The 22174-nt window shown below is 39.2% G+C and overlaps 1 protein-coding gene across 1 annotated transcript in view; it reads left to right on the top strand.

The window, feature by feature from the left end:
* LOC113461395 (alpha-L-arabinofuranosidase 1-like) overlaps window positions 1-10620 on the top strand; it is a 38827-nt gene extending 28207 nt beyond the window's left edge. The window contains exons 7-12 of the mRNA XM_039119296.1: window positions 4355-4426; window positions 4553-4656; window positions 8482-8538; window positions 8874-9072; window positions 9768-9911; window positions 10346-10620. Of these exons, the coding sequence (XP_038975224.1) occupies window positions 4355-4426; window positions 4553-4656; window positions 8482-8538; window positions 8874-9072; window positions 9768-9911; window positions 10346-10468 (699 nt within the window). The 3' untranslated portion in view covers window positions 10469-10620. The remainder of the gene's footprint in view (window positions 1-4354; window positions 4427-4552; window positions 4657-8481; window positions 8539-8873; window positions 9073-9767; window positions 9912-10345) is intronic.
* Window positions 10621-22174: the final 11554 nt, after the last annotated feature.

Genomic DNA, 22174 nt, shown 5'->3' with positions numbered 1-22174 from the left:
TTCTTATGGCATCCTTAATTTTTTCAGTCTTTACCATGGGATAGAACTTAGCCATGAACTTCCTAGATAGTTGTTCCATGATGTGATGGAATTTGAAGCAAGGAAATACAGCCATGCAGCAGCACGATCCTCTAAAGTCATGGGAAATAACCTTAATTTAATACCCTCTTCATCTAAGTTTTGATTTCTAAATGTTTGACAGATTGTCAAAAATTTGTTTAGATGAATGTAGGGTTGTTCCCTCTCGAACCTATGAAACTTGGGTAACATGTTTATTGTTGCAGCCCGAATCTCGAATTGGGCTGCATTATTAATTGGTAATACTATGCAAGTAGGGGGACTGGCAGATGCGGGTGCAAACAACTCATTCAAAGTTCTAATATGTTCACCCATTGTAGAGATTGACGGTTGGTTTACAGTTCGCAAGTTGTGATGAAAAGTTCTGTCAATCTCAGGATCAAATGGGGTTAACTTATCCCTTAATGACCTTCTACCATGCATACATTATCAACAATTCATTAGGTTTGACTCCTAAAATGAACGAAATCCTAAGAGAAGAGAAGGGCTAGACACAGATGACCACAACCAACACCACATAACAATTTGACCCTATTAGTTTTAGAATTAAGTGAGGTTTAGTAGCTTCTTAAATCTAGTTGCACAGAGATTTATCAGGTTAAAAAGTTCCTGACATTGTCTCTAGATTAGACAGCTCCTAATCTCCCTTTCAGATTAAGCTTGAGCTTACCAGTTAAGCGATCCAGTAACCAGTGACCAGAAAAGTTCCGGGATGTGTGGTGGTGCCAGAAGGGATACACCGATACCACATTACCCATAACAGTTCTCACTGTTGTAAAACTTTCCTAGACATCAATTACTAAATCCTCACTGGAGTGGCTTTCAGCCGCTTCTTTCCAAGAGCCTAATTGAGCTCGAAAATCCTAAGGCCAACGTCTAATTGATTTTAATTTAATTTGGCTTAGGATATGTATGCAAGGTGGTGATTTTTGGGCTAAGGATAGGTAATGACTTCCCGACCTTATCTTTTTAATAGGTTTTGCCCTTAAATTATTTTATGCAAATGCTTAATACTAAATGCAGCAAATAATCAATAATTTTTTTAAAGTTTATGCAATGTCATTAGGTTGTATTGATTAAATGAGCAAGCAAAATTTTTTTTTATTAATTTTTTTTTAATTTTTATATAGCAATAACTTGAATCTAAACTAAACATAATCCTTGTGTCAGTCAATCTCCGAATGTCCGTTGAATAAGCTCTGGAGATTACTACGTGAGGAGCCCCAATAGAGGTATGATAATCTCGGAGGATTGCACCTTATCAATTACTAGCAAAATTAATATTTTTTTTAATTTTTTTTTGATTTAATTAATTTTTTTAATTTAAATTTCAAATTTCGAATCTTAGAATTCAAATTTTGAATTTAAATTTTTTTTGAATTTTTGAATTTTGGAATTGTTTTTTTATTTTTATTTTTTTTTGAATTTTAAATTTCGAATTTCAAATTTCAGAATTTAATAACTACGAAATTATTAACTAGAAATTATCAAAATAAGGAAAATTAATAAAAATAAAAATAAAAACTTACTACCGGAGTGCGTTCACTCTGGGCATCCAAAATCCGATTTGATCTTCGTGATCGTTCTTGCTTCTCAATTTGCCTTCCCAGCAATGGCGCCAAAATTTTTGTTGTCCGATTCTTGTTTACCTAAAAATATGCTAAACAGATCGTTGTTAGAACCGACAAACAAAGTTTAAATTAATTTTACTCTTACCTGTTCTACTCGAAGAATAGTGGTTGTAAGAGGTCGATCCACAGAGAGGCGATTGGAGTTGCTTAAAAATAAAAACATTCACTCGGATTTGAAATCGATTTTCGAATGATAAAAGAAAAACATTACTTTGAGGATGTTAAATGATTCTCTAGTCTACCAGAGAAGGTTTTCCATTTGAAAATAACGAAAAGACAAATACTTGGAATAGAAGAGCATTTATAAATTTAATAAAATATTTAACTATTCAAAGAAAAACTTTGGCATGGATGAAAACAGTGCTTAGGAAGATTGAAGCCTGGAACATAGACTGCATGAAAGAAAATTTCATATATTGCAACTAAAGCAAGAATTCTTGAATGCATGAAATAAACTGCAGGAATTAAACTTAACCTAAAACATGAATTGCATAAAAGAAAAATTAATGGATTGCATAAAAGAACAATTACAAAAGTAAAATGAAGATTGGAAGCCTAATGCTTCCTCCTTCTACAAAATAAAACATAAAAACAAAGGAAGAAAAAAAAAACAAAACAAAACAACTCCTTTCTTCTCTACCCTAATAAAATATGCTTTCTTCTCAACCCGAAACAGAGCATGGCTCTGTTTCCTTTTTTTCTTTCTCTCTTACAAACAAACAGAGCCTTCACTCCCCGCCGAGAGCTCCCCCTTGGACCCGCCGGCGACCCTCTAGCCAAGCTCCCCTCTCCTCCTCTCGTCCTCCCCTTCTTATAGATCGCCCGAGCCTTGAAGCCGGCGATGGATCAAAACACGTGGGGACTGCTTGATGGGCGCGGGATCGTCGGGAGGAAAGGAGACACGGGCTGAGGAGTAACGGACACTCGTGCGCTTGCGGAAGAGGGGTCTTCCGGGATGCGTGAATTCGGGAAGGGAGGATGTCTCGAATGGCCGGATCCTTGGATGCAGGGCTGGAGCAGCTCCTTGATTGCAGACGTTTGTGATTGCGGACGGCATCTTGGGCTGCTGGGAATTTGATGCGGCTTGGAACGGACGGAAGACGCTGGGATCACGCTTACAGTCGGATGGAAAGAGCTGGATCACGGGCGGAAGGAGAGGGCGGACGCCGGATGCTGCGATCACGGGGATGCGCTGAAATGAATGCCGACGGGCTCTTGGCTGCTGGGAGCGTGATCGACGGGAGATTTCATGCGCTGGTGAGGAGGACGTGGCCTTGCTTCTTCGGGCCATGCTGGGATTGTGGGATGCTGTGAGGAGGCGATGATCCGTGGGCTGGTGGGAGGAGCCGATCACGGCAATCGGTGGAAGCTTGGATCACGGCTTGAAATCGGAAGGGAGCTTGATCCATGGATGTTCACCGCTTGAAGAATGGGATCACGGGAAGGAAGGAGACGCGCGGGATGATTGGGATGAGCCGAAATGGAAGATGCCGTGGATCCAGGAAGAGCTGGGATTTTCTTTGCCCTCCTGAGATGGGAGCTGAGAGACACCAAGTTCCGTCCAATCAGTCATATAGATAAAAAAAATAGTGTGATATGAAATTTCGCTTGTAGACGGACGGACTCAGTTCGTCACGGGTCATTTGTTCTGACTGGAGGTCAAGTGCAAGTCTTTCAAGTCATGGGTCACCCAGCACCTCATAGTTATGATATGGCCAAATTAGATTTGCCCAAAATTCTTTCCCAAAAGCACAAACAAAATGGACCTGATTCGGACCTGAACCCGACTCGGACCCGACCCGATCTTCAACCGGGTCGGGTCTGGGAAGGGATTCTTCTGAAGTCAAATTTGTACTCAATGTGCATTTTATCTCTAATTTATGATAATCTGTGTCAAACCCAAATATAATATTAATCCAGGGAATTTATCATTATCGGTTAGCAATAACACTAATTTTAGTGACATGTAGGTCGCACTTTTGTGCTCTCATCACTTCTCACAGCACCTGTATCAATCATGTGAGAAAACCATTCTTTTTAAAATAGATCATTTCGACTTTTTTTCCTCTTGTTATCTTTCTATTTTTTCTCTCTATTCCTTCCACGACTTCCAAAATTGATGGTAATCAACTATTCATTAGACCCTAGATGCAGCAGATAGGTTTCATTAACAATTTCCAGGCTTCTTCTCTCTTTAAGATATAGATTTCTCAGATGCCTTTGAATGTCTACTGTCACTAGAAAAAAAAAATCTGTTTTAATATTTTAATTTTTACTAGAATTTCTTTCACTAATAAGCTTAAGAACAAACTTTATTTGGGTATCATTTTGATGGTTGAAGGACAATAAAAAGCTCAATAAAATTTCTGACTGATGGCCTGACTTGTAATTGAATAGGAAACTACTACAAGTTTTACTTTGCGATAAAAGCTGCTTATCCAGACATCAAAATTGTATCAAATTGTGATGGGTCTTCTCGCCCCTTAGATCATCCTGCTGACCTATATGATTTTCATGTAAGAATCTACAAATAGTTCTGCTTTCAAATTTTTTTGTTGTTGTTGTGTTCAAGTCTATTAGCTGCTTTAGTTATTATTACTGTATTCCATTAAAAAAAGTCTTTAACAGTGTTATTTTTTTGATAGATTTATACCTCAGCATACGGCATGTTTTCCAGGGCTCATCAATTTGACCGCACACCCCGAAGTGGCCCCAAGGTGTCAAATAATATGCTCTTCAGACTCAGACTTGATATTTTCCTGTAACCATACCCATGCATTATCCATGTCTTTGGATATGGCTTAAAAGGTGCAAAAAATCACTTAACATGACTATACTGCCAGGCTTTTGTTAGTGAGTATGCTGTGACTGATAAAGATGCTGGTAAAGGAAGCCTCTTGGCAGCATTAGCAGAAGCTGGCTTTCTTACTGGGTTGGAAAGAAACAGGTGTGCTTTTCAATGTCCCATTATTAGAAGATTACCTGTTTTCTGTTAGATCCTCCGTGCTTGCAAGTGCATGTGATAATTGCTTTGGCATAGGAAATTTTTTGCAGTATCATGCCACTGAAAACAATGAGAACAGATAAACAATATTTTATGTACCATATAGGCCCTATTTGGCAAAATTTTTGGAGGGTCAGAAAATACTTTCTAGGCTTCCAAAAATACTTTTGAATGTGTTTGGTACAAAATCGGAAAGTTGTTTTGGCTTTGTTAAAAAGCTGAAAAGGTCTACTTGGGAAAACTTCTATTTTGGAGCTTCTCCCCAAAAGTATTTTCTGGCCAATGTCAATAAGCTATTTTAGTTCTAATAAAATTTTTCAAATGACCAAAATACCTACAAAAAATCTCATAATTACATCTTATATTATATCATATCATATTATTATACTATAAATATAATATAATATAGTATAAAAAATTAATAATATAGTGTTTATATTATATTATTACGTTATACTATTATAATATACTATATTATTGTACTAATACATAATTATAATATAATATATTCTTATATTATACTATAAGCATAATATAACATACTATTACAATCATAATATTATATTATTATGAAAATAATAGTTATATTATGATCATATATTATTATAATTATTATTATTATTATATTATATTATATATTATTAATAAAATAACAATATAAAATATTAGTTTATATTACATTATTTTATATGATATTATATGATTATAATATAACATGTAGTATCGTCTATTATATTATATTATTATAATATATTATAACATGTAGTTATCTTATATTGTTATCTTATATTACAGTATTATTATATTATTTATTTTATATATTAAATTATAATTATAATAATATTATATTATAATATTATAGTATAATATTATATTACATTATATTACATTGGTAATAATATTGTACTATACTATTAATAATACATTACTATATCATATCATGTTATATTATTATATTATAGTATTCAATATTGTTGCCCTAGGTGACAAGCCAAGAGGGGGGGTGAATTGGATTTTCTAAATTTTTAATCCCTTAATCAAATTGATAGGTGAATGGATAGTTTAGCTAATCTTAATTAAGTGCGTGTAGTGAAATTAGAAAGGCACACAATACAAATACACAAGAAATATAGTGGTTCGGTGCTCTCCTAAGCACCTACGTCCATTTCCTAAACGTCCCCTTGGAAATTCACTATAATCCCGCGGATTACAGTTGGATTGTTTTTCGGGCTCACAATCCAAAAATCTTTACACTTTGGTTTTCCAGGATCACCAATAACCTACGTTGGTTTTGCGGGCTCACCAACAACCTACACCGTTGGTTTTACGGGCTCACCAACCAACCTTACAATAAATTTAAAAGAAAGAAGTTTGTAGCTCCTAAATGAGCAGATATAACAAATATACACTAAAAGAAGAGATGAGAAATAGTTATCGCTTTGAAGAAGCTCTTCTCTTCTTTGCTCAGGTTACTTCACTTCGAAAAAGGTTGGTGGAGCTGTTGAATGCACTTTCAGATTGCTCAACCACCTTCTTTTTGGGACTTGAATGAAGTAACTTGATGAAGAACACTTGGGCTTGCTTTCTCTTGAATACTCAATTGATTTTATACAAAAAGATTCTTCTCTCTGATGGATAGTGTCTCTTAAATACTTTCCAACCTCTATTGGTCACTCCCCAACTGTTTGATTTGAAAAACTAGCTGTTTCTAGCCGTTGGAAGCTCAAAAAGTACTTCTGCAGAACTAGCCGTTATGCTGTTACCCGTGCTGGGGTCGACCCAAGCTTTTCTAGGATCGGCTCAAGTTACTGTTCATCAGCCGTGGGGTCAACTTAAACTTCTCTGGGGTCGACCCCTACTACAGTGGGGTCGGCCCCTGCTACAGTAGGGTCGGCCCCTCATGCTTTCTTGAGGTCGACCCGTGCTACAGTGGGGTTGACCAAAGCTCCATTGGGTCGGCCCTTTTAGGGATTCCAGAGACATGATTTTTTGGACACTCATCCTGGGGTCAGCTCATATTCTCTTGGGGTCGGCTCTACTGGGGTCGGCTCAAGTCTTCCAGGGGTCGGCTCCACTTGGGGTCGGCCCTCTCAGTAAAGTCCAGAGAGTTGTTTTCTTTGAGGTTGCAAGTTGGGGTCGGCTCATGTTTCTTTGGGGTCGGCTCAAGGATACTTGGGGTCGGCCCTAGTTACTGTTCATCTGTGCCATTTTTATAAGTTAGTGCCAAATCGTTCCAAAATGTGCCAGGGTCGACTCCACCTCTTCTGGGGTCGACTCCTACTCTGTGCCAAGTGTGTCACTCCGTGCCAGTGTGTGCCATATGTATCAGGGTTGACTCCTAACCTCTTTGGGGTCAACTCAACTCACAATTTCCTGCATCTTAAGGTTAGACTAGTTCATAGAGTCAATAGAGCATACTTCAAATAATTTTGAGTGTATGACACGATAGAGTTTCATACCCTTAACAGTAAAAATTATAGTTTTGCCCTTAAGAGTATACTTGACTCGAAACTTTGCCGAAATAGATTTAAAAGCTCTCTATCATTTTCTACTATATATTTTATCTCGTTGTTAATCATTGAGAGTCGTCTTGATCTCATTTTCTTAATGTATCGTGAATGTATCGAGGGTGTGATATTCATTAGTGATGTATCAAGTTAGACTGTATTATTAATTCGATATTCTCTCAATTGTTGTGTTAATCATCGAAATAATACTATCATCCTCAAATATTATATTATACTATATTATATAAAAATATTTTAATATGTAACGATATGTAATATTACATTGTATTATATTCCACTATACAATACTATGTTTCTTGTCATTTTATCATTCGAAAAGTACTTTCTTATTTTGATTACCAAACAAATGTTAAAGTTCCACAGTACTTTGTAAATGTAGTTACGAAATAGCAAACAGCTTTTTATGAAAAATCTATTTCCAAAAGCTCTATTTTCCGAAAGCTCTACTTCCAAAAGTTCTACTGGCAATAGCAATACCAAACAGGACCATAGTCTGTTGACAGTTTCTGGTCCTTTTCAACTTTGCATAGCCTGCAAGGCACTGTTGCCTTATTTGCTGCAAGTTTTCACAAAAACCTTCCTGCAGTTAGAAGCCTATCAAAATTCCAGTTCTCCAGCAGTATAAAGATCGCATAGGAGCTTATGTAATTCAAAATGCTGATCATCAAATTTTTTAGGAAATATGAACAAAGATGCCCCATGCCACAGTCACCGTAACTAGCACTTTAACATTTCAATGCCTTGACATAAATGCTAGTGGCATGGTATCACTACATGCCAGTGCCTGGCACACTGCACTGCCAATGTGTGACAAGCACTGGCATAGCACATTATGTACCACACCAGTGCCAGGCCAGCACTCCCCTGACATGCAGTACCTCAATCCACAGTAGGAAATGCTTTTAGTGTTTCGTAAACGCAGGCTTTATGAACATTGCAGCATAATAATTATTATTGTGTGATGCTGGAGCTAAAATTCTGTTGCAATTAGGTTCTGCATGATTATAAAAAGTTTGCACATTTACATATTAGATGTATTGATATTAATCAACTGCCTGTTACATATTGTGGTTAATCCTGGTTGGCCAACCAAGATTTTTTTTGTGCTTAGGTTCTAGTTAATTTTAAATTATTTTTGAACTTTTGAATCATGATGTAACCAGCAAAATTTAATTTTTATGTCTGACCGCTAAACCCTTTATTGCTAATTAATTGTCTTTGCTTGATTATTTTCATGCAGTGATGTTGTTGAGATGGCAAGCTATGCACTGCTTTTTGTCAATGCCAATGATCGCAGGTAACTTCTTGAATTTCTCCTATTTTTCTCGGTCATAGGCTCCTTGGTTTCTAAACACAATCAACTTTTAGATTTGCTATTGTGCTCACCTGATGAATAACTGGATTTGCATCATTTACTTATGAGTTTTGGTACACATTTCAAATAGTCACTACTACATTGCTGGACAACATATTTGCAATTGGAATTCAAAATTTCAGGTTGATTTTTGGTTTTAAACCATAACACTATGAAAAAAAACCCATATATGTGAGCATAGCACTCTTACCAACAAACTACTTCATTTATCTCATATTGCGGAGTTCTAATTTTTGTAAAGTTTTTGCATGATAAAGGTGGAACCCAGATGCCATCGTCTTCAACTCATGGCAGCAGTATGGAACTCCTAGTTACTGGATGCAACAATTCTTTAAGGAATCGAGTGGTGCTAATCTTCATCCTTCCACCATTCAAGCTAGTTCCTCCAATTCTTTGATTGCATCTGCAATTACTTGGCAGAATTCAGAAGATGATAGCAGTTGCCTCAAAATAAAGGTCTTCATTTCTTAGACAGGCCCCTATATCTGATGCTCCTTAATATCCTATTTTAATTTTTTTTATTTTGTTTGCAGCGGATGTTTCTGATGCGTATCTTTAGTTAGTCATGAAATGTGGTAAATATAATTACTCGGGATACATCCTTTTCAAAACAAAGTCATTCCCTTTTATCAGAACTGCAAACATCAAATTATAGCCTTGTTGTTTTCTTAATGAATTAACACTGCTTGTTATGTATAATGCAGTTTCCATAACATCCTGCCTTAATTTAAATTAGCCTCTTTTTTTTACCACTTATTCTTCAAGAAGGATAACTTGCTACTTTTGTTTATGAAAATCATTTCATTTTTTACCTGCTTCTCTGTGTCAGTACTCTATATAATGTGACTGAATTGCAGTGATACTCTCTCATCTGTCTTTCCAGTTGCCACTATTTTTGGTATGGTGATTTCTCTCTTTCAACCTTTTCTTACGTTTATACCAGCAATTAATAAAATGTTTATTCAATGGACCAAAAAGCTTATGACCCTTTCTATGGTATTAGACTCCAATTTTTGCATAGAGGACATGTCATATTTGGCTATGTTTGTCTGTGGAACCTTTTTCGATTTCTTATTTCAACTGGTTGATTTAGTCTCAGTTATGCTTTTTGCAAGATTCTTGTCATTAACCACACAAAGTGCTTTGTGCAGGTTGTCAATTTTGGGAATGACATTGTGAATCTTAAAATCTTTGTGACTGGATTACAGAATGATGTCAACTCATTTGGATCAAAAAAGACTCTACTTACATCCAGTAGATTGACAGATGAGAATTCCTTCCAAGAACCCAATAAGGTTAAGCGGCCATACTATATCAGTATTTACTATCCACATCAGAAAAAAATTTACATGCCTGGATGCATACAGCATGTAGGATAGATCATCGTGATGTTTAACCTATCATTGCCAGGGTGAGATAATGCGTCACACTTGTTTCTTAAAATTGCAAGTACTTTCTGCTCATGTTCATGTGACCGACTTATAGTTTGACCTGATACGTAGAAGGACCAAAATTGTTTTAGAGTTACTTCCTTACAGCAATTTGTTGACTTTCATACATTAATATTTATATTCTGTTACTAGGTGCTCTCATAACATGATGAAGAAAGAGTATTTTTAGTTACAGTATATGATGATTGGTGTGTCTGAGCTATTGATTTCTCTTTAATATACGATGATAAAAAAAATATTACTTAGTGTCCATTAAATTTTTTCATTGTATTGTGTAGGTTGTTCCAGTGCAGAGTATGCTCCCAAATGCAGGAACAGATATGGATGTTGTGATCTTCCCACATTCTATCACTTCATGTGATTTGTTACTTGCTCCAGAAGTTTATAGATCTGTAATTTAAATAATTAAATATAGGAAGGGAAAAAATGCAGGTGGCTTTACCAATATTCATTTGAAAAAAAAATAAGGGAAAAAGTGTGCAGGAAAAGAACCATGAAATAGCAGAAAGTAATAAGGCAAAGTCTGATTTTAAAAAATTATACTTCTTTGCCAGCCTTGTTTCAACTTGGAAAGCCATTCTGTCTATTTGGATACAGTATTACATTAAGTAAAGAATAAATCAGGTCCAAAACCATCTGTTTGCTCCACTTATTTGAACTCGAAATCTCATCTATATTGATGCTTGTATCAAAATAATTCAAATAAAGAGAGTTGTGGATTCAGGAAAGATCAGAAGAATTTTTTGCACGAGATTTGGATTTATGTTCAGCCTGACTTAGTAAACCTGATCAATATCCTAAGTGGCACTCCAATGCCTTCCTCAATGGTCTCTCACAGTTTCCACTATCTGAAGTAAATAAGGCAGTCCATCAGCTTGCTCAAGAGGCCATGATCAAAAGCATATGTTCTGCTGGTAGCAATTAATCAATAGCATATGAAATTACTATTTTGGACCTGAACCTCTGAAGATTGGGACTTTGGGAGAGAGGTTGGCCTGACCCATCAGAGTGACCCAGAAATAGAGCAGTCCAATACTGGGTTCAGGGAAAATCCCAAACATGGCATCATTGACTGCATTTCTGGTTGAAGTCCATGCAGATGAATTGGGGTATTTCACATTACTCTTGTGCTCCAACCCTCTCTTTGCAGATTGGTTACTTGAGCAATATTTGAACAAAAGAAAATTTTTAATATTTGAAACTGCATTTTGAGAATAAGCATAAAATGGTTGGAACTCAAGTTCGGTGAGTGCAAAATAAATACAATGGAATGCTGGTAATGGTCCAGTTTTTCAGAGGAAAGGAATCAGAAAGGACCTAATATTGATTGCTACTTTCCAGCAGATGTAGTTTGATGGAAGTTCTTGTGGAAGGAGAGAAACTAAGGATCTTTAGGCTTTCACCTTAGAATGGCTCTCCTCTTGTGCAAGAGGTTAAAATGAAATCTGGTTTTCTTGGCCTTCTGCAGTACCTTTTAAGTATCAGTCTCAAATAAGTAAATTTACAGAAATATGTTTCGTGTAGTGTGAGGCCCAATAGTCCCACATCGGAAAGACTCGTTCCAGAGTCTGGGCATATGAGGCGGGTGTCTCCAAATCCTGCAGACGCGTTTTGGGTGAAAAACAAAACCGGGGAGGGGTGAAGGACACTTGCGTGAAGCCCCAGAACCGGACAATATCTGGCAGGGGAGCCCCGTGTTCCCCCTCATGTGGCCCCCACGTGGGCACTAGGTGCCTCACGTGCCTCGCAGAGGCGGGGGCGTGACATTTGGTATCAGAGCCGAGGACGGCTCTTGTCCGATGGTGGGAAGGGTGTGAGGCCCAATAGTCCCACATCGGAAAGACTCGTTCCAGAGCCTGAGCATATGAGGCGGGTGTCTCCAAATCCTGCAGACGCGTTTTGGGTGGAAAACAAAACCGGGGAGGGGTGAAGGACACTTGCGTGAAGCCCCAGAACCGGACAATATCTGGCAGGGGAGCCCCGTGTTCCCCCTCATGTGGCCCCCACGTGGGCACTAGGTGCCTCACGTGCCTCGCAGAGGCGGGGGCGTGACATGTAGTTTCTGCTTAAGTTTGTTGCCATAATCCTTTCCATTTTATAGTACCAATGAATTGATGATAGGCCATGCTTGTCTTTTTCTTGAAAACTTAAGGCAAAGAAATGATGCTGATAGGTGTTGCTACCAGAGCCATCTATCTTGCCGGGGAATACCATCGTGCAACTACTGATTCTAAACATGTTCAGGCACTGGCATGCTTCTGGTTCTCAGAACCCATACTTCTCATCAGCTCTATGGGTCGTATGGTTGCTCCAACCAAGGAATTGGCATATCATAAGAGGTCGCTAAGAGAGTATTATATGCTGGATCTGAGAGAATTCCTCGCTGTTTAGTGCTTTAGTGCTGATAGCTAAGATAGGAGGGCATCGGAAGGACTCGGTGTACCAAAGTTACAGGCTACTCCGTGACTAATATACTAAATAACTCAATCGAGACATGTGGACCATGACAGACGCTGTTCAAGATTTCAGAGCAAGTCACAAAAAGAAATCATCCGACTGATCCTTGGCTGATCATGATTCTTTGGTCGGTTCAAATTTTGAATGTATAAAAGAACCAAGGCATGTTCTCTGGCTCTCTTGGTGACGACCGACTTCTCTGGTATTTCTTCTTCAGAGTTAACTAATGAGGATCCTCTCCTTTCTTCTGCCTTTTTTCAGATAAAAAAGAGCAGCTATAAACTATAGTTCTCTTTTTGACATGAAGTTCTTAGAATGTTGGATTAAACATTTTGGATGGAAACAAACAAGCAAGTCCATTTGCCTGTTGGTCCTTTCCACTATGAGGCATATAAGTTGCCTGAGCATTTGCCAACTTTCTGAGTCAATCCCAGCCGTTTTTGACAATAGCTTCGATGCTCCCTAGCTTCTCAAATGGTTGGTAGATTACACCTAACAAAATGATTGATCGTCTCGAATTCCATCAACAAACATCCTTTATTATTATGTTAGCAGCTTCGTGCGACCATATTTGGCTTAGTTGGCATTCTGTGTCAAATCTAAAAAGAAAGCTAATGTGGTCAAAATCAGGCCTGCCTATCACAAGTAAGCATGTGGCATACTAGAGGACTAATTTCAGTTGGCCATATACTCCTAAGCCGATTCAGATAAGAAAAGCTGAGAAATAGAAAAGTCTAACCCTAGTGAGACAAAAACTCTCCATCTATAGAAAGGTGTTTAGGGTATCAAGCCTTCACCTCAAATTATTCTACACTACTCTTCTCTTTTCTTTTTTCTTCTATATTCTAAAGCTCTATTTGACTTAAGCATCGGAGGTCGCCCAGTCAAATTAGCTCCAGTGACCTTTAATATTTTTTTGTATACAGATCAGTTCTTCTTCCACCCTAGTAGATCATTCATTGCCCTGCTCGTCTCTAGATCACTAAACCAAATTTTGGCGACAACTGATTGACATCGTCTATGAGAAACAAAATCTATAGCACCGCCTATGGTTAGTTTTCTTGTTTCGCCAAATATTAGAGTCTTCAGCAACGGTCTCACTATCCACGCATCCATGAGCACCTCGGCAACTGACTCCTCTTCCGTGACAATCCCCAAGCACTGCCTTCTCTTCATACGAGACATGCATCATGGGAGACCATGATGCAAGTCCTTGGCTCATGAGTCGCCCTTTTATGCTGCCTGTGATTAAGTTCCGTGCACACGGGAAGCGCGACCATGGATGGCACCAACTATGGTCTTTAGACCCATCACCACCACCGCTATCATGATGTCCACCACCACAGCCATCGTGGTGCATGCTACCCTCATCGTGCCACTACAACCACGATTTGACACCATCTACCATTCTCCTGCACTGAGGAGGCCAAGGCTAATGCTATCCTCCAAGGTCCTCCAAAGAGACCAAGGCTGACATAATCTCCACCAGACTCGACCGCGACATCTCTTCCATGGGGATTTTGTTCCGACAAGCACCATTGTTGTTATGAATATACATTGCAAGCTAAACTAAGTGCAAGATTTAAAGAGTCGAGTCATTTGTTAAGTATTTGAATTGGTCTTATCTATGTTAGTTATGAACAACAAATCTTATCTATGTTTGTTATGGATGGTTGTACATTACCCACTTTGTAACAGAACAGTTTTATAAATACAAAGAGCTTCCCACATGCCAAATTTGAGCTGTGGAATACCACATATCTCCACTACCTAAACTACCTTCTCTAACCCTTCTTATGGTATTAGAGCGTCTAAAGGATTAACCTCTGTTCACGATCCATGGATTCCGAAAACAGTTCCACCTACTCTTCTCGTCTTCTCACCTTGACACCTTCAATACCATGGTCCGTATGCTATCTGTCAAGTTAACCTCCACCAACTATCTTCTGTGGCAGAGTCAAGTTGTTCCTCTTCTCACCAGTCAAAACTTACATGGGTACATCGATGGTTCTCTTTCTGAACCACCCATGCATGTGATTGGAAACACTGTTCAAGTTTCCAACCCAAGGTATGTTAAATGGAAGCAAATTGATAAAGTTGTCCCTAGTCTCCTCTACTCATCTCCTTCTGAAGAAGCTATATCTGAAGTTCTTGGTCTCACTACAAGTCATGAGGCATGGACAGCACTTGAACACTCATTCTCTCACAAATCCAAAACTCGTGAGATTCGCCTCAAAGATGATCTTCAGCTTATGAAAAAGGGTTTCAGGAGTGTTGGTGACTACGCTCGTGCATTCAAGTCCTTATGTGATCAGCTCACTACAATGGGTCCTGCCGTAGATGATACTAATAAGGTACATTGGTTCCTTAGGGGTCTCGGCCGTGAGTTCTCCACTCTTTCAACTACCATGCTTTCTTAGGTTGCAATTCCTACTTTTCATGATGTTCCTAAAGCAGAAAGTTGTGATATTTTTGTTAAATCTCTTGAACCTCCCACTGGTTCTGTTTTGGCCTTTGCTGCTCAACGTGGCCAATATAATCCAAACCACAACTCTGGCAACCACGGCAATCGTGGTTCTTCAAATAATCGTGGTGGTCGCAGTCACCGTGGTGGTAGGCATGGTGGTCGTAATCAAGGAGGTCGTTAGCACTACAATCAAACTCGGGCACCACAACCTTCTGATTCTAGCAAACCCCTTTGCCAAATATGCGGCCGTGACAATCACATTGCTCCTTACTGCTGGAATCACTATGATAAGCCTAATCCCTCGGCAAATCTTGCGGAGGCTTTTGCTTCATGTACTGTCAATGATTTCTCTCCTTTGATTGGTATACGGATACTGGAGACAATGCCCACATGACAAACGACACTGCTAATTTGGACACCTCTAATACCTACTCAGGTTCTGACAAAGTGACTGTTGGTAATGGTGTATCTCTTCCTATCACTTACATCGGTTCCCTTTGTCCTAATCCTTCCCTTCGCTTTACTGATGTCTTAGTTGTTCCTTAAATAACAAAAACATTGATCTCTATCAGTAAGCTTACAAAAGACAATCATTGTAAAATCATTTTTATTGACTCTGGTTTTTCTATTCAGGACCGCCTCACGGGACAGGAGCTGTGCACCGGTAGATGTGTGAATGGGCTGTATGTGTTAGACAAAGGTCACACTGCTTTTCTTACCACCCTTCGAGACACGAGTTTAGGTGCTCCTTTTGATGTATGGCATGCCCGATTGGGTCAGGCCTGAAATAATGTTCTTCAGAAATTGAACAAAGATGGTCTTTTATCTGTCACCTCTATTTGGCTTCTCCCAAGTTATGTTCAAGCTGTCAAATGGGAAAAAGTCACCGCCTTCCTTTTCCTCTTAATGACAAACAAAGTACAAATTTTCTAGATGTTGTACATTGTGATTTATAAGGTCCCTTCACCAATTCAGTCAACCTCGAGCTTTCGTTACTATGTTATATTCATTGATGACCACTCTCGTTTCACTTGGTTCTACCCATTGAAACACAAATCAGATTTTTATGTCATCTTTGTTTAATTTCAAAAACTTGTTGAGAATCAACTATCCACTAAAATCAAAATTTTTCAAAGAGATGGTGGTACAGAGTTCACAAACAATCACTTCAAAAATCCATAGCTAATTGTGGCATCATTCACCATATGTCTTGTCCTTATACTCCTGCCTAAAATGGAAGGGTGGAATGTAAGCACGGACATATAACAGAAACAAGCCTTACCATGCTATTTCACTCTCATTCTCCAATGTCCCTATAGGTGGAGGCCTTTAGCACGGCCACATTCATCATCAATCGGCTTCCTACTCTAGTCCTTGTGGGTGAGTCTCCTTACTCAATTTTGTTTGGTAAATCTCCTCAGTACTCTTTGTTTTGTACATTTGGTTGTTTATGTTTTCCTTATATGCATAATTACAACGCTAACAAGTTGCTCCACGTAGCTTTCCTTATGTTTTTCTTGGCTGTAGCTCACTCCATAAAGGCTTTCGTTGTCTTGATCGTGCATCCCGTCATGTATTCATCTCTCACCATGTAGCATTTGATGAATCTTTTTTTCCTTATGCTGGGAATTCACCATCAGCTACTTCAAAGCTTGACGACATTGTCACGTTCTTCGAACCTTCTATGGTCCTCTCTCTACCATCTCCATCTTCTCAAACCAATGCTCCAAAGCCATCAGTCACCAGTCATCGATATGTGTTCCATGTGCCATTGAGCAATTCCTAATCATGTTGGTGTTTTGCCTCAGGTCCAAAGTACTTCATTCAATCCTGAGCCAACCTACAATGAAGACAATCATGTTATGTCTCAAGCACCTCCACATCTAGAGTTGGAACCTTCAAGCCTTAGGTTAGAGCCTGCTCCTACTAGTTCCATGCCACTTAATACACATCCCATGGTTACTCGGGGAAAGGCCGGTGTGTTCAAACCAAAAACTTACCATTGTTTTCAAGGGCTTCTAGATACACAACTTTATCATTGTCTTCTCTCTTTGCGGGAGCCACGAGGTTTCAAATCAGCTTCTAAGAATCCAGAATGGGTTCAAGCAATGGATGAAGAGATCCGTGCTCTTCACCAAAACAACACATGGCAACTTGTTCCAAGACCTTCTCACAAGAATGTTGTTGCTTGTAGATGGGTTTTTCGGACCAAACTGAAAGCTGATGGTAATATAGAGCACTACAAAGAGTGTCTCATGTCTAAAGGGTTTACTCAACTCCATGGGATTGATTTTAAAGAGACCTTCAGTCCTGTTGTTAAGGCTACCGTTCGCATTGTTCTCACTATTGCCATGACTAATGGATGGTCTCTTCGTCAACTCGATGTCAAGAATGTTTTTCTCCATGGACATCTTCAAGAGAAAGTCTATATGGAACTATCACTCGGTTATGTTGGTGATGTCTATCCTCATCATGTGTGTCGGCTTCAAAAGGCACTCTATGGTCTGAAGCAAGCTCCTCGCGCTTGGTTTCATCGCTTTAGTACTTTTCTCCTTTGTCTTGGTTTTATTTCTAGTTGTGCCGACGCTTCTTTGTTTGTGCATCATACTAGTGAAGGCATTATTTACCTCCTTGTTTATGTGGATGATATTGTTCTTACTGGAAGTTGCACTTCGCTGCTTGCTCGGATAATAGATCGCCTTGGACGAGAATTTGTGATGAAGGATCTTGGGCCACTACATTATTTTCTTAGACTTGAAGCTCAACCACATTCCGCTAGTCTCTTTTATGTCAAACAAAATATGCACTTGACATCTTGAAGCGCACTAAGATGACAAATAGTCGACCTATTAGTACTCCCATGGTAGTCGGCCAACATCTCTCATGAGAAGGTAAATCATTTGATGATCCTAACTACTACTGGTCGATCGTTGGTGCCTTACAAATCTCACTATTACAAGGCCTGATCTTGCATGCCCTGTTAATTCTGTAAGTCAATTTATGCATTCCCCCTATGGAGTCTCATTTTTAGGCTGTCAAGCGAATTTTGCATTACATCAAGGGTATACTATCCAATTTGGTCTTACTTTTTCAGCGCGACATTCTCGTGCTTTTGTTGCTTATTGTGATGCAAATTGGGCGGGTTGCCCTGACACAAGAAGGTCTACCTCTGGTTATGCAATCTTTTCTGGTGATAATCTAGTTTCTTGGAGTTCAAAAAAATAGTCCCCCCGTTTTTTGTTCAAGTGTCAAATCAGAGTATCGCTCAATGGCACTCACCGCTGCTGAAATCACTTCTCAATTACTTTCTGAAATGAAAGTTCGCCATATAAAGCCTATTACACTATTGTGTGATAATCGTAGTGCCATTTTTATGGCGTATAATCTGGTCACTCATGCTATATCTAAGCATATTGCTCTAGACTATCATTTCATTCGTGAAAAAGTTGCAGCTGGTGATTTACAAGTGAAGTTCATTCCCTCCAACTTTAAATTGCAGACATATTCACTAAGAATCTTTCTCAACATCTCTTTACTTTTTTCAGATCCAAGCTGACCGTGTCCATCCCCATGATCCGCTTGAAGGGGGGTGTTATAGATATACATTGCAAGCCAAACTAATGCAAGATTTAAAGAGTCGAAAGTATTTGAATTTGTCTTATCTATGTTTGTTATGAACAACAAATCTTATCTATGTTTGTTATGGACAGTTGTACATCACCCACTTTATAACAGATCAGTTTTATAAATACAAAGAGCTTCCCACACGCCAAATTTGAGTTGTGGAATACCAAATATCTCCACTACCTAAACTAGCTTCTCTAACCCTGCTTAATTACCACCACCTAGAGGCTTTTACCAATGTTGTCATCGCCGCCATTGTTAGAGCTTGGATCCAAGCACTTGTGAGGAAGGAGAGCAAGAGCAGATCCAACTCACCTCCTGTGAATCCAAAAGAAAAATTCGTTTGGGTTAAGATAGCTTACCACATTAGTCACGCCTGCCACATCATCTGCCATGTAAGTTGTCATATAGTCCTTCATATCAATCAGCCTGATGTGTCAGTTTTCATGTCAACTTACCATGTCATTTGCCATGTCAGCATCGACACAATATCAATCTATGTCATCTGCCACATCAGCATACCACTACTCCATCATGACACGTCGACTCTACTGCATTGATCAGATAGGTCTAAACCAAATGATTCTTTTGACCGTCCGATCACCTATTTTTGAACTGACTCTAGACTGGTTATCTATATTTTCAGGTGTGATCTTTCCATTTTTGGCCTCTATTTGGCCTGATTCTGCCTCTATAATTAGTTTTGTATCTAATTCTTCAATTCATCTTTGTATACTTGCAATTGTGGATAAATCTAATGCCCTTTTGTCTATTTGTATCGCGGGGGAACGAAAGGAGGTGGAATTTTTGATGAAGGTTGAATCGTCGATCGAATTCAGGCTTTCTTGCTTCTCCGGTGGGGACCTCTCCTTCTTCATTTCTAAAAGCCGGGTCCCTTCCTGTCTAAAAACAGCGAGAATCAAGCCATGAATGTTCTATGGTCATACTATGATGAAAGAAGATACTTTGGATGCACGCAACATGTCAAGTGGCTCCACCAAGCTTGCAAAATGGCAAATTTGACAAGCTCAATGACTTGACTTTGAAACCCAAGTGGGGCCAACAAGGTAATGGCAGCTAGACCAGACTACAATATATCTTGCAGGCCTCAAACCAGTATACATACATATTCTATGTGTAAATTGAATATTCATTAAATTAACCACTGTGAATGGTTTTAAATGCACAAGACCTAGTTTTCATAGTTTCACAACTCCTTCAGAATTCAAGCATTGCATCCGTCCACGCAAGAAGAAAGCTCTAGCCATACAGAAAAGTCCCAACTAGATTGGGCCGAGGTGACACCCATGGGATCCATCCCGAGAACCGTCAGGATGAAGACTGGGCCGAGGCAATACTCACAGGATTTTGTCCTGAGGACTGCCAATTGAAAAATCCCAAGTAGACCAAGCCGAGGAGACACCGTGAGGACCAATCCCTAGGACCTTTGATCTACAATCCTACATGCTAGAGAGAAAATCCAAAGATCGAAATCTCTAGGTTCTCCTTAGAGACATCCTGAACGGTCACTCTACAAGCCTACAGGATAGGGAGAAACCCCAAACATCAAAACTCTTGGTCCTCCCTGAGGCACCTCGAATAGTCAACTTTGGGACCTCCGATCTACAAGCCTACAGGTTAGAAAGAAAATCTAGAGATCCAAACTCTGCATCCTCCTTAGAAATATTTTGGATAGGCAACTCTTGTACTTCCAATCTACAAGCCTAGAAGCTAGGAAGAAATCCTGAAGATACAAACTCTAGGTCCTCCCTAGAGGACATCTCGAATAATCAACTCTAGGACCTCTGATCTACATCCCTATACGCTAGGGAGGAAAACCCTAAGATCCAAACTTTGGATCCTTCCTAGAGACACCCTTGACAAACAACTTTGAGACCTCCAATTTGCTGCATATAACCACTCCTCAAGACCGACCTACTCACAACTCCTTAAGACCAACCTACCAACAACTCCTTGAGACTGCTCTATAATCGATCTTGGAGATCAACCTCTTAATAGCTCCTTAAGACCCGACCTACAATGATTCCTAGAGATCGATTTACCAATAGTTCCTAGAGACTTGCCTGCCAACGACTCTTTGAGACCAATCTATAATGGCTCCTAGAGATCAATCTCCTAATAACTCCTTAAGACGAAACTATAATGGCTCCTGGAGACCAACCTCCTAACGGCTTCTTGAGATCAACATGCTAACGACTCCTGGAGACCAACTTGCCAATAGCTCGTGGATACCGACCTAATGACTCCTTGAGACTGACCTATAATGGCTCATGAAGATTAACCTAATAATGTCTCCTTGAGACTAACCTAATAATAGATCTCTAAGACTAATCTAACGTTCTAAAGCCGATCCAAGCAATGATGACTTAAAGGAGGATGGGGATAGCTAAGAAAGAAGGAATGAAGGGCAAGGGTCTGATCGGTTCTTTCAATTTCAAAAATAAACCACGCAAGTAGCACGTATCCTATAGGATAGTGATTACGGATGTCGGTCCACAGGGATTGGAGGATAAGTTATTTTTCTTAATTAAATAATTACTTCAAAAGGCATAAGCTAGAGTAAATGATAAAACTAAGAATTAATATGGGTTGTAGTAGTATGAATTATCTATGGAGAGAGGTGTTTAGGCTAGATTCCACCGATAGATTTATATCCGTGACGCTTTCAATGATTGAGTTGTATTTAAGAACTTGATTGCTTCCGACTACAAGCCAAAGCAATCATGAAAAATTATAACTAATTTCCAGCATGAATCATTTAAGTCTAGCACAAACCATCTACTCTAACGATAAGCATGGCCTGTCTAACCTAGCATGATGCATCTGATCATTAAAAATATGAAATTGATGTCACATGAATATCTCCTCCAAACCACAGGTGTTGGATCGATGAAATAGATCAATCTATATAAAATATTTTCTGCAAGATAAACGATTCACAAAAATTAAATAAATCATAAGATCAATTGATAAATTCTTCATCATTATACAATCTTACAATACAAACTCAAGTCAATAAAAATGAAACGGATACTCCTCTATGGCTCGTCAAAACCCCTAAACCGAGGTTTAGCTGCTCATGATGCTCAGCGACTTTGATCGGCTTGCTGAGATGCTCCACGCCATCCGTCTCTAGTCCTTTCCTTCTTTTTCTTCACTAATTAATCCGCTCCCAGCCTCCCTCTATTTTTTTTATTTTTTTATTCCCCCTTTTTGGCACAAAACAGTTCATGCTCTGTTCTTCAAACCGTGCTCTCACCCCCCGCTCCCTTCTTCCGTCTTCCTCTTATAGATCGCCGAAGACCCAGCGATCGATTCCCAGAGAGGAGGAGGGCGTGGTCTGCGGTCTTTGATCTCGCGGAGGCTGGATTATGGGCGTGTTGCATGCGGGAGGGCTGAAGAAGAAGTGGCTGGAATCGATGGCTCCAGATCTCCGTGGATGGCTGATCACGGACGGCTAGGAAGAGAGGCTGGCCGCGGGATCGACGGGAAGATGCAGTGGAAGGTGGACGGCCGAGATGCTCTGAGGGAGGAAGAA

The sequence above is a fragment of the Phoenix dactylifera genome, unplaced genomic scaffold (genome assembly GCF_009389715.1).
Source record: "Phoenix dactylifera cultivar Barhee BC4 unplaced genomic scaffold, palm_55x_up_171113_PBpolish2nd_filt_p 000523F, whole genome shotgun sequence".
Taxonomy (NCBI): Eukaryota; Viridiplantae; Streptophyta; class Magnoliopsida; order Arecales; family Arecaceae; genus Phoenix; species Phoenix dactylifera.
Note: the sequence above shows the minus strand (reverse complement) of the source record. Positions and strands in the feature narration are given on the sequence as shown.